Source organism: Colossoma macropomum, unplaced genomic scaffold (assembly GCF_904425465.1).
Source record: "Colossoma macropomum unplaced genomic scaffold, Colossoma_macropomum, whole genome shotgun sequence".
Classification (NCBI taxonomy): Eukaryota; Metazoa; Chordata; class Actinopteri; order Characiformes; family Serrasalmidae; genus Colossoma; species Colossoma macropomum.
In genome coordinates this window covers 32,662,741-32,676,500 of record NW_023494793.1, presented here as the reverse complement: position 1 = coordinate 32,676,500, position 13,760 = coordinate 32,662,741, and the positions used below count along the sequence as shown (strand labels likewise).

General features: G+C 38.2%; 1 protein-coding gene across 1 annotated transcript; it reads right to left on the bottom strand.

The window, feature by feature from the left end:
• Positions 1-16: 16 nt before the first annotated feature.
• On the bottom strand, positions 17-12,342 carry LOC118813726 (methylcrotonoyl-CoA carboxylase beta chain, mitochondrial-like). The gene is made up of 13 exons (XM_036579221.1): positions 12,261-12,342; positions 11,249-11,581; positions 9,415-9,611; positions 8,228-8,406; positions 8,063-8,143; positions 7,709-7,887; positions 5,881-6,073; positions 5,699-5,790; positions 3,308-3,464; positions 1,286-1,408; positions 856-980; positions 609-690; positions 17-249 (listed from the first exon to the last, which is right to left on the bottom strand). The coding sequence occupies exons 1-13, from the start codon at positions 12,278-12,280 to the stop codon at positions 163-165; spliced, it is 1,848 nt and encodes a 615-aa protein (XP_036435114.1). The 5' UTR covers positions 12,281-12,342; the 3' UTR covers positions 17-162.
• Positions 12,343-13,760: the final 1,418 nt, after the last annotated feature.

Below are 13,760 nucleotides of genomic sequence, written 5' to 3'. Positions count from 1 at the left end.
TATATGTACAAATATATTATTTATTTTTGTATATGCACAAAAAGCAACAATGCAGTTGCTGCTGATTACAATACAGGTTAACTGTACTCTATAAAACAGAAGTCCTCATAAATGGAGGTAGTCATATAAAAAGTTTCTAAATAAGACTGTTAAGAGGTAGTGTTACAGTCGAAAAAGGGGAGATTTCTGCTTCTCTTTAGACAGCTGGTACTCCTGTTGTTTGATGATTTTCAAACATTTGCCCAACACCTAATGAAAAAAATGAATAAAATAATTTAGCATTAGGTAATAAAGGAGTTTTGAACAGACTTTGTACGATTACCAGGTTTTTCTCAGCCATCCAGCCCAGTTACCACTGAGGTTTTTCCACCATCTGGTTTTAATCTTGGCCTCTGGTTACAAAGCCTGAATGAGCTGAATGAGCTACTGCTAGAGTCAGTAGATTCCTCATTCCCTATTATTTGAATGTTATATGAATTTGAGTTTGCATAGCCAGAGCTACACAATTTCCTATTAAAATTAGTGTGAAAAGTTACTAAAATTTGCATTACTAGTCTCTCATGGTATCAGACTGCGCTGCATTTATGTTTTTGTATGTTGAATTTTACCTTCCTGGTGTCTTGTGGAAAAATCACTCCATCATCCCAAAGCCTGCCTGATGAGAAGAATGCTGTGCTCTCTTTTTCCAGCCTTCATACAAATATAAAAAAAATCATATAAGAATTATTTTATACAATTTATATAATATATATAGCAGGTACATCATTAAATTTCTAATTCCTAATATCTTATTGTGGCCCTGCATAGCAATCATGTGAACGACCATAAAATTTGAAAACAATTAGTGTCACTTACTGGTCATTAATGCGCATGGTCTCCTTTTCTTCCTGCACCAAAGCACCAGCATGACCTGGGGCCAAAATCGACACTCTAGCACTGGGCCACAGAAACAGGAAGTTGGGGTCAAAAGCCCTTCCACACTAAAATAAAAGGAAATGAAGAGGAATGCAGTAAAACTTAACAACTGTAATAAAATGTTTACAAACAGGTAACCCTATTACCACATAACTAATACATCCTAAAACTTATTATTCAGGAAATAAAAGGAAAACAATGGAAACTAGCAGAGTAACTCTTAAGTTACAGGAGTGTGGAAAGGAAGCTCAAATTTGCTGGTATGTCTTGGGCAGTTAAATGGTTTAAAGAACTATTTTCCTGTTATAGTTATATGGGTAATAACTAATATGTTGCACTCCGAGCCCATCCAATACTTTGTGCTACTGACCATGGCATAGCTGTCACCACCATGACAGCCTCCAATGACCACAGTGATCTTAGGAGTAGAAGCACAGGCCACAGCAGACATCATGGATCCCTGAGCTTTGAGTCTGTTAGTGTTCATCTCTGCCTGGAAGAGAGAAACAAAGAAATAGATTTCAAAATGAGACCAATCAATCAAGTAAGAAATAAATATCCCTACTGTCCATTCAACACTGCTGGCCGGCTTAAAATTCCATACTGCAATTGATGGACTGAACTATAACTTTGTAACTGAATTAATCAGAATGACTTTATTAAACGGCAAAGACTGATGACTTGTATATTGTAATCAAAGCAAATAATTCTGGTCAATGATAGGTAATCCTTATTGACTTTAACTACATTCCAATGCTAACATAACCGAATTTTTGAGAATATGAACTCACAACCCACTTTATTAGGTACACTTACTTTGTATCTACAGTCTAAGGATGAAATGATCCCAATACATGTTAAAAATTTTAATCTGCAACAATTAAAACTGTATTGCTGATACGGTCTCTTCCGAGGGACTGTATCAACACCAGCGGAGAGGGTGGGGCTTATGTTATGCACACCCTTGTGCTCAAATAACTGGACTTTTTAATAACACCATCATAAATTGAAGGGGTTGAGATTTGGGGGAGGGGGGGGGTATTTTGTCAGAGTAGGCATTAAAATAGTTTGAGAATGTTTATTTATCTGTGTCAAACCAATTTGTGTAGTATATAATGAGAGCTATGTAGTGTCAAGACATTTTAAACACATAAAATATTGAAAATCAAATTGAATTGTGACCACAGAATTAAATATTGTATTGAAACTGAAAATATGTGGATCGTTAGTATGCATGCATGTAAGCTGTGTGCATGGTGCAAACACAAGGTATATATTCAGAAACTCCATGTTTTTTTCAAATGTATCACATTAAGACACCATTATATTGTATCAGATAAAATTTTGAATTTTGTCCATTTGATCAGGTCCATTTATGATATAGATACATTGTGTAGCTCTAGGGGTGGCACGGTGGTGCAGTGAGTAGCCTCACAGCAAGAAGGGCCTGTTCGGTTCCCCGGTTGGGTTACCAAGGTCCTTACTGTGGAGTTTGCATGCTCTCCCGTGTCTGTGTTTCCTCTTACAGTCCAAAGACATGCAGTCAGGCAAATTGGACATGCTAAATTTGTGTGTGTGTGTGTGGATGTATATGTCTGTCTGTTTGCCCTGCGATGGACTGGCAACCTGTCCAGGGTGTATCCTGCCTTCCGCCCAATGACCGCTGGGATAGGCTCCAGCACCCCACTGAGACCCAGAAGGATAAGTGGTTTGAAAATGTGTATGTGTGTGCGTGTGTGTGTGTGTGTGTGTGTGTGTGTGTGAGAGTAGCTCTACAATTACAGATTGCAGTCCATCTGTTTGCCCCCCCTTATTCCCCATTCATCAACAGTCAGGGCCCCACAGGACCACCATGGAGCAAATATTATTTGGGTGATGGATCATTCTCAGCACTGCAGTGGCACTGATGTGGAGGTGGCATATTAGTGTGTGTGCACAGAGTGGATCACACACAGCAATGCTTCTGGGGTTTTTAAACACTTCAGTGTCACTGTGAGCACAGTCCACTAACCAAAAATATCTAGCCAACAACAACTGATGACGAAGGACTAGAGGATGACTAACACTGTACAGCAACAGCAGAGCTATCATCTCTAACTTTACATCGATCTAAGGTGAACAAACAGTGTTAAACGTTAGCAGTATCTAACAGAGTGGACAGTAGGTACCAGTGTAAAATACACTACTATGTCAGCGTTACTGCAGTGCTGACAATGAGCTGCCTCTCAATAATATCTGCACACGGTAAAGAAGGGCTAACAGACATACATTTTCTCCAAATATCTTTTACACCAATGTGACACCTGAATTGGTGTTATAATGGCAGAGCAGAGATATCATAAGAGCTTGCTTTTATGATTATTAACTCCATCCACTGGCAGTGCTGCTGTACCTTGGCTTGTGAGAGAGTGTGGACAGGCTGTGGGGCCGTGTTCTGCAGGAAGATTAGAGGGATGTCTCTCTGATCACACAGCTGAACAAAATGGCTACCTTTCAGAGAGGCTTCATACGTCAGCTCCCCATTGTTCGCTACAATGCCAACCTGATGTCTGGAAAAACAGGAATAAAGAAAAAAAAGTGTTCTCTCACTATGTTGTTCTAAGTGTCTTTTTATTGTAAGCTTCAGCACAAATCTTTCTATAAGCCACAGTGTTGTGTTACTGAACTAGAACTTATTGCTAGCAAGTCTAAGCAACAAAGTAGTTCTACCAGACACTCTTTGTTGTGTTGACATGATCCTGATCTTAGCACCTGCAGTTACTGACACTTTCACAGTGTCTTTTTGTAGACTGGAAACTTCAGAAACTCCCTCTCTATGAAACTTTCCTCTGTAAAGTGTAAAGAGTGGCAGGTATAGTCCTAAAATTAGTTTATTCCAGGCAATACCCATCACATTCCACCTTCCACTAGATGTCAGTACAGCACTGATATAGTACTTTAGATTTTGTATACCCATTTGTGTAGCATGTAGGTGTCCTTACATTGACCTATGTATGATGATACAAATGTATTTATTTGTATGTGCATTTACATGTATTTTCTATTTTCTATTCAATTTTCCACTGATTATCTCCAACAAAACGGACAAAAACAGAGCACACATAAAGCACGGACTATGACACTATGATCATCTGAATTATTTCTGTGAATTGCTGTGTATCTTGTGCCCTGTTTTTCTCTGCTGTTTATTTAATTATATGAAAAATTATTAAAAAGATGAGTAATCCAAAAGTAACAAACAGTACTCACATTACATTACTTTACCACTGTATTTTATCACCTTTCCTTTTAACAATTCATTAATCATTTCGGAAATGAGGACACCAATTGATGGACTTTTTCAAAGTTGAATTTTTTCACATTCCCGCTTGATATAACACTTCAGCTGCTCAGCAGTCCAGGGTCTCAGTTGTTGTGTATTGTGCTTCATAATGCTCCACATGTTTTCAATTGGAGACAGGTCTGGACTGCAGTCTAGTACTTGCATTTCTTAGTATGAAGCCATGCTGTTGTAACGTGCAGAATTACAAGACGTTGCGTAGGTGGCAGCTTATACAACTCCGGAATATGTATGTGCCCCTCAGCATTAATGGCTATGCCATTGACACTAACACCCCCCCACACCACGACAGACGCAGGCTTTTGAACTTTGCGTAGGTAACAATTAGGATGGTCCTTTTCTTCTTTGGACAAGAGAACGCAACGTACAATATTTCCAAAAATAATTCGAAAGGTGGACTCTTCAGACAACAGCACGTCTCCGTCAGCTGGAAGGATGAGCTTTAGCCCAGTCGGTGGCATTCTGAATGTTGTTGATATACAGGTCACCTTTTGCGTAGTAGAGTCTCAACTTGCATTTGTAGATGTGTTTACTGACAAAAGCATTTGCAAGTTATTTTCAAGCCCATGTGAGTATATACATTACAGAAACATGCCATCTGAGGGATCTAAGTTCACAGGTATTCGTTATTTTTTTGGCCTTGCTTTACGCAGAGATTTCTTCAGATTCTTTTAATCTTGTAGTGATATTATAGGCTGTGGATGGTAAAATCCCTGAATTCATTGCAGTCATGCGTTAAGAAACATTGTTGTTAAACCTTTGGACTACTCATTCACAAAGATTCTTGCAAAGAACCTTGACCCATCCTTGACTGAGTCCTTTGTAAATGCTCCTTTTGTACCCAATCATACCCAATCAATAGTATCACCTGTTACCTGTTTACCTGTGGAAAGTTCCAAAAGAAGTGTTTTTGATAACTTCACAAACTTCCCAGTCTTACAGGCATCAAATTTAGAATTACATATATTTACAAAAATGAATAAAGTTGATAGGGCAAAATGGTAAATATCTTTTCTTTGTGCTGTTTTCAATTAAATACCTATAAAAGACAGTTTTTATTTGCATTTTACATGTTGTCCCAACTTTCTACACATTGTTTGCATATACTACTTACGTACATTTTTAAAGTAACCCTCACAACCATGTGTATGATATTTGTTGATCTAATATTTATGATCTTTAGTCTGATTAAAAGCATTTTTGCTTGAAATGCCACATGTATTACGAGCTTACCACCATGACCAAAACTCTTCATCGAGCTCTGTGTAAAGACAGATATGATTCACAACAAGCATATCTACATGGCTTACACCTACTTAGTAAACTGTTTAATCTTCTTACATTAGTCTTCGGTCAGTGTCTCAGAAAGTGACAGGGAATTTTGAAGGTCCATAAGGGAGGCCATACTGCATGCTATATATACTGCCAAGCTATACTTCTTACCCTTCGATTCTGGCAAATCCGGTAAGGAGAGTGGTACCATAGCAAGCCTTGAACTCCTGCAACCGACTACCATCAGTCAGCCGACTGACAATCTAAAAGTGCACAGACAGAGGGACAAATGTTTTTACACTTTCCTTTTTCTGGAGTAAATGTGAATATGTGTAACTGCATGTAAACCTCACCAGTCTGACATCCATGCTGTAATTGTAGCTCTTTGGTGCAAGGCCCATAAGCTCCTCAGCACTGTACAGGGGCTCCTCCACCTCAGTGGTGCTCTCCTCTGGGAGCTCAAAGTTGAGAGTGGAGATGATGTTCCTGGTGCACTCGTACCCCTCACTCTCCACAGCAGCAAAATGGTCCACACAGCCACTCACTCTGAACAAGAGTAGTGTCAAATATAAGAACCTAAAGCAGTTACTTTCTGATTTGGTAACTAGATAGCCTTTGCTCTTCTAGATTTACTACTGGTGGTTAAAAAAAACACCAGAACTGAATGAAAGTAAAGTGGTTGCTACCATACAGATGACATCTAACTTCTTTTATGTCTGCACTTACTAGTGATGTATTGTTCACAAATGAGATGGCTCTTCTAGGTGCACAATGGAAGCCAACTCACATTAAAGAGATGCACAGTTAGAACTTATGGTGCCGTAGTTGAAAATTCATAATTATTCAGGTTTGTCACAGGATTCCCCTAATGAATCTCCTTGGAACATTCCAGCTCTGCTCCCCCATTATTTCCACTACTTTATTATTACTTGTTGTGCTAATTTGTTTATGGTTTTGTTCTTGGTGTCATTTTTGTTAAAATTCTCATAAGGGTTTCCAAATGTGCCTAGTTATTTTGTCTTGGCATATTCTTATCCTCAGTTCTTAGGATATTTGACTTTTGCCTGCCTTTGTTTAATTGAAGCAGCTGCCTGCATTTTGCTTGTCCGCATGTCTTTTGACCCCTGGCTCGGACTTTAGTTATAATTCTTGCTCTGGTTCTTGGGTTTCTCCTGCTAAAGCCACTCAATACCTAGTTGGCTCAACAGGCCCTTCGTTAAATTGAATCGGGTTAGGGTTATGAAATTGAGCAAATCTATTTGATGTTCGGGGGCATCGAGGAGAAGTCAGGAACCAAACTTTGTTTATCTAACTAGCTCACAACATCTCAACTAAGTCTTGATACTTTTTACTGCATTGATGTTCAAATGTTATGTATTGTTTTTGCTGTCAAAAACACAATTATTGTATATATATGATTTTAAACAATTTGCTTAGGTGCCTAAATCATTTGATCTTGCATTGTGTCTCACCTGCATTGTGTTCACACTTACTGCATCACCGTTGTAGTTTCCCATTTACTTAAACCACCTTTAATAATAAACATATGACCATTTCATTGAAAATTTAATGATGCTAACTTGGCAAATTTTGGGGGAAAAACTGCTATTGTAGGTGAGCTGAGCCAACTGATTTGACTCACTGAAAAGAACTGAAACACCCATTACGAACACTTACAAAATAAGAGTTGCAATGTCATAGTGTGGCTATGTTGTAATACTTTCACTGCTTTAGGGGACAATTGAACTAATTAAAGTCATGCCATCCAGCTTATTTAAAAAAAATGGCATTAAATATAAAAATAATGCTGGGCTATGAATTCTCTTATTACTCTCTAACTACTCTAAATGTGGTTAGTATTTTTTCATTAGTTCTTTTCTCCATGACCATGTAAATGGTGTGACTGGTTTCTTGCTTCCAAAACTAGTATAAAAGCTTATTTAACTATTTAATAACATTGAATTATTTCAGTACGTTAATAATTATAAAAAAGTCATACTTCAGCAATTCTACTTCCTTATGGTTCTATATACAATAAAGCCGCATAACAGAGCTTAGTTAAAGACACACTTTTAAATTACAATTCTGCTTCTAGTGGTCTAAATCCAGTACAGTGTTTCTTTGAGGGTCAAGACACCAAGAAAAGATGCTTTAAGAGAGCTGGAACAATGCCTCACTCACTTGGAGTGCAATGTTGCCCCTCCAAGATCTTCAGGAGTCACTTCTTCACCTGTAGCAGCTTTAACCAGGGGTGGACCACCTAAAAATATGGTCCCTATCCTGTGCACAATCACTGCCTCCTCTGCCATGGTGGGGACATAAGCTCCACCAGCTGTGCATGATCCACACACCAATGCCACCTGCAGGTCACAAAAAACAGCATTAATGGCTTGGTTATCACTTCACATAAATTGTAAAGTCATTAAAAAAGTAACCCAAGTATTCATAAAAACATGAATTGTGAGAGAGCTGTCAAGATTGTTCACCTGTACAAAAAGAATACAAGTAAAAGGGTTTCCTTTGTATTCATCATACCTGTGGAATCTTCATTGCTGACATTACAGCTTCATTGTAAAAAGTGCGGCCACCATGGTTCTTATCAGGGAAGATGTCTGACTGTTAAAAGAGTAATTTTTCAAACGTTATTGTAAGGAATGCTGACAGTTTAGTTTAAGATTTTTTTTTTACAGTGCCACTTACCTGAAGTGGTAAAAATGCACCGCCACTGTCAACCAAGTACACACACGGCAGACGATTCTGAATAGCCACTTCTTGTGCTCGGAGCTGTTTCTTTACTGTAATAGGATATGCTGTACCTCCTTTCACTGTGGCATCATTAGCAATGAACACACACCACAGTCCGTTTATTTTACCAACACCTGTAAGGGGCAAATAAAATTGATTATATACTGAGAGGGAAGGAGACACAATATCAGGTTCAGCTCAGCCTTTTCAATATTTGTCAGAATAACCTGAAAGTTGTTTCATTCCAGGTAGATCGTAAAGCATTTTACAGGCCATCTTGTTTGCTAAATTTTATGCTGCTAACTGGCTAATTCCAGTTTGTTTAGTTTTTAAAGTCAAAATCAGCTTTATTGTCATTTCTTCTCATTACAGATGCACTGAGAGAGGAACAAATTGTAGTTTCCCCAGGACATGGTGCTACATGGTGAACAGCAGCAGAGAACAGCATCAGACAACAATGCTGTCTGCATGACAGTAAATACAATAAAAACAGACAATACAATCAATAAAGACAAACTATAAAGACACTATTCAGTAAGCTCTTCTGTACAGTATTCAATAACTATGCAATCGTTAAGCACAGAACAACAGAGAAAACAGACCAGCTGTTCCACAGCAGCAACAATAGTTGTGTGTTTTTTTTTATTTTAGATTAATAAAAACTGTTGACAAAGCACAGATTAAAGTGACTGTGTATATAAAGTAAAGTTTCACAGTAAAGTGGCTGGGTGCAGAAGGTAAACTGCAACAGTTAAAAGTGAGTAGTAAGGCTGAGGCAGCAGTTTAACAAGAGCAGTTCAAAGGGCATTTCCACCATAAAAGCTGCAGTCCAGAAATCTTGTTTAGAAGCAACAACAGGTTCTAAATGTGATGTAGGCCTGTGGTCATGCTGTTCTTCATAATGTGACCAAAAGGGCTGCAGGTCAAATATTCTCTTATAGAAGTTATCTAATGTATGAATTTTCTGTTCTTGTATGTGCTGAAGGGTAACAGTTAGCTGCAGAGTAAATTTTGTGAAAACAATGTGCTGTTAACTGCACGGGCGGAATGCTTTTCAACTAATCAGGTTGTGTTGTTGGAACTGTTGTATAATTGCAAATACCCTCACAATTCTTCAGTTTCCTATCAGTGCTGTGAAGTACCTGTGAAACAGCCAGCTGATGGAATGTCTCCATAGGGTAAACCCAGCCCAGCAAATGGCGACAGTTCTAGATAATCTTCATCATCCAACAGCATGCGTAGTCTATCTCTGACTAGAACCTTCTTGTTCTTCTGTGTGTGACGAGCTATGGCATTTTCACCTCCTCCCTTCAACACTTTCTTCTTGAGCTCCATGTACCTGGACAAATACAACCCCAATTCCAAAAAAGTTGTGACTGTGTAAAAATGTAAAAGAATGTAAATAAAAACAGAATGCAATATTTTACAAATTTCATAGACCCATATTTTATTCACAATAGAGCACAGAACACATATCAGATGTTGAAAGTGAGACATTTTACCATTTCACGAAAAATACTAACTCGTTTAGAACTTGACGGCAGCAACGCATCTCAAAAAAGTTGGGACAGGGCCATGTCTACCATTGTGTAGCGTCCCCTCTTCTTTTAACAACAGGCTGTAAACATCTGGGAAGTGAGACCAATTGCTGGAGTTTTGGGAGAAGAATGTTGTCCCATTCTTGTCTGATGTAGGATTCTAGCTGCTCAACAGTCCTGGGTCTTCTTTGCTGGATTTTTGGTTTCATGATGCGCCAAATGTTTTCTACTGGTGAAAGGTCTGGACTGCAGGCAGGCCAGTTCAGGACCCGGACTCTTCTTCTGTGAAGCCATGCTGTTGTGATGGATGCCATATGTGGTTTAGCATTGTCTTGCTGAAATATGCAAGGCCTTCCCTGAGAGAGACGTTGTCTGGATGGGAGCATATGTTGTTCTAAAACCTCTATATACTGTTCAGCATTGATACTAATAACAAGGTGGGTGGTCCCTCTCCTTGAGTCTGCAGGACACGGCGTCTGTGGTTTCCAAAAAGAATTTCAAATTTTGATTCATCTGACCACAGAACAGTTTTCCATTTTGCCTCAGTCCATTTTAAATAAGCTTTGGCCCAGAGAGGACGGCGGTGTTTTTGGATCATGTTGACATATGGCTTCTTCTTTGCATGATACAGCTTTAACTTGCATTTGTGGATTGCACGGCGAACTGTGTTCACAGATAATGATTTCTGGAAGTGTTCCTGAGCCCATGTAGTGATTTCCAGCACAGAATCATGCCTGATTTTTAATGCTGTGCCGCCTGAGGGCCCGAAGGTCACAAGCATCCAATATTGATCATCTGCCTTGTCCCTTTGCGTACAGGGATTTCTCCAGATTCTCCGAATCTTTTGATGATGTTATGTACTGTAGATGGTAGAATATCCAAAGTCTTAGCAATTTTATATGGAGGAACATTTTTCTGAAATTGTTCCACAATTTTTAGACAGTTTTTCAGAGATTGGTAAACCTCTGCCCAGCTTTGCTTCTGAGAGACTCTGCCTCTCTAAAATGCTCTTTTTATACACAGTCATGTGAGTTAGTTGCAAATTGTGCCTCCAGCTGTTTTTTTAATCAGTACCAGCCTTTTGTTGCCCCTGTCCCAACCTTTTTGAGATGCACTGCTGCCATCAAGTTCTAAAAGAGGTAGTGTTTTTCATGAAATGGTAAAATGTCTCACTTTCAACATCTGATATATGTTCTATTGTGAATAAAATACGGGTCTATGAGATTTGCAAATCACTGCATTCTGTTTTTATTTACATTTATTTATATTTTACACAGCCTCCCAACTTTTTTGGAATTGGAGTTGTAAATAACCTGGTATGCAGCAAGTGTTCAATACATGTTCAATGACTATGTACTATATATTCTACATTGTATAAATGGGCTGCTATGTGAAGTGAAGCAGTTGAAACAAGTCAGCAAGTGTAACACACACATACCTTTTGCGACACACCTGGCTGTTACATGAATTTGCTTCAAATACATGGTTGTGTATTGGCTGAAATGCACCGTCTAATACTGGAAAGGCACTTGGCAACCTTCTTCTGGGTGCGCTTGAGCTCATGTATCGGGGTAAGGGTGGTCTGGGTGTCGAACTTTGCTGCTGAGTGTTTAGTGTCCCATGAGGTAGTGGACTGTTTGAGGTTAAATGTATGCACTGGCATAAAAAGCAGTTAAAAGCTGCTGGTGTGCGCTTGATTTCTGTGATCCATGACAGTGGCTTGGAGAATGACGTGTTCGTTAGGCTCCTCCCTCTCTTCAGAAAAAATAAGCTGTTGAAAAGAGAAGATCCACAACTAATTCACAGCACAACAGTGGAGAATTTTTGACTTGACAGGCACTAATACATAGTTATTTTTACTCAGTTGCATGTAAGTAAAATGTTGATACATTTAAGTACCTGAGTATTTTCAAATCATAACACCTTTATGTGTATTTAAGTATATTTGTGAGGAATGTAATCTAATTTTCAGTCATTCAGTTACATATTCTTTTAATTTCATGTTCTGTTGGTTCAGCCTCTGGAAAGCTATTCAACTGGTCAGACCTTTTACTCTGAAGCTTTAGCATTTTTCTTAAATCAAAATATTCCAAAAAGAGGAAAATGACACCTAATAAACATTAGTTCCTATGATGATAGATGCTGGATGTACTAAAAATGTCTGGTACCGTTTTAGAATACTTTTTTTTTTGTCTTGGCATTTTCCTACTCAAGATATTAACTCTACTCTACTCTACTTTTACTTGATTCATTATTTCACAATAAATAAGAACACTTTTTCCTGAGTATGGGTGGAAAACCTATTGCAGTTTCTGGCTTCTTTAAGCAGTGTGCCAAAGGTCATTTGATCACATCGCTAAATGTAAAATTATCAAAAATGGTTTATTAAGTAAGCTAAACATACAATACACAATTTATCCTTGACATAATTTACAGCCACGCATTCTTACCTGGACATGCAGCGGTACATGACTAACTAAACTCAGGGCTTTTTTATTTTTGTGCTGTGTTACCTCCAAACGTGTCCGGAGGGAAACAAAACACAACGTGGAACGCTTCAGCGGACATCCACCTCGGTCGTCCCGTTTGAGGCTCTAGACGCGACTTCTAAGCTGTGAAAGAAAATCGAACTGCTTTTGTGGTATTGAGTTACTTAGAGAAAATATTAAGTATTTCCACATTTCAACAGTGAACATCCATTTCTGATCTACACTTCAAATCTTTTAACAGAGTTTGTTTAAAAGTGAAACTATCTCAAAGTGAACATTTTAATTTCTTAAAATGTTGTTTGCAACACTTTTGTTAACCTAAAGAGACATCCCGGCCTAAAACTAGCATTCAGTATGTTATTTGTCATGTAATGTAGTATGACCTTTACAAATTTGTGTTCTTTTTTGTATTTCCGTCCACCAAAGTTCTCTTACTGCAGTACCTGGCTTAGCTATCTGGCTTCTTACTGCATTAGCCAACTAGCGCGAAAAAATTAAGCATTTTAAACAGCCTGGCCTCATGTATCTGTTCCTCCTACCTTCAAGCATAGACTGTACAGTCTATACCTTAAAGACACATCAAAAGGGGATTTTTCTGATGTTTAGTGTTTGAAAAGTCTCTGGACTCTTGTGGTTCCACTGTTGGAGGCAAGTAGACAAGTTTACAATTTTATAATTGTAAAATCTTTGTGGTTAAAATTTGTCCTCTTGTATGCATGGACCTTCATGGTGCTGTGATGCAATAACACTAAGCTCTCTGGTCCTCTTATTATTATTATTATTATTATTATTATTATTATTATTATTGTTATTATTATTATTATTATACCTAAAACCAGAAACATCAAGTCAAGTCAAGAGGCTTTTATTGTTATTCCATCTACACAGTGGAGTGAAATTACATTCCTCCAAGGAACAAGGAACAAAATAGACAGTACAAAGTGCAAACTTGCAGACGTAAGTGTGCAAAAAGAATTAAACTAGAAACAAATGCAAAAAAATTAAACTAGAAACAATACAATAAATACGATAAATGAACAGACATTAGACACAATAAACAGACAGGACAGGACAGTACAGTGCAGACACAGCACTCATTTCTGAGCATGAGGTAGTGGAATAAGGTGCAAAGATTATTTAACATGCTGTGATCTGTGAGTATACTCAGTCAGATTATAGCACATGTGAGCACAGCAGTTCCTGAGGTAGGATATACACGATACTAGAGTAAACAAAGTGTAAACACTGTATTAGCAGCAAATGTTCCAGATGCAAATAGAGCATCAAAGAGGAGTGTGTGTGTGTGAGTGTAGAATATGTGTGTGAGGGAGGTTTTCAGTTCAGTCCTTGTGAGTTTAAAAACCTGATTGCACGGTTTACATTGTAAGTAGCTTTCATTAACTTTATAAGAAACCAACCTGACACTTTAGCCCAGTTTACAGCACTGTGTTTTTGTGCACC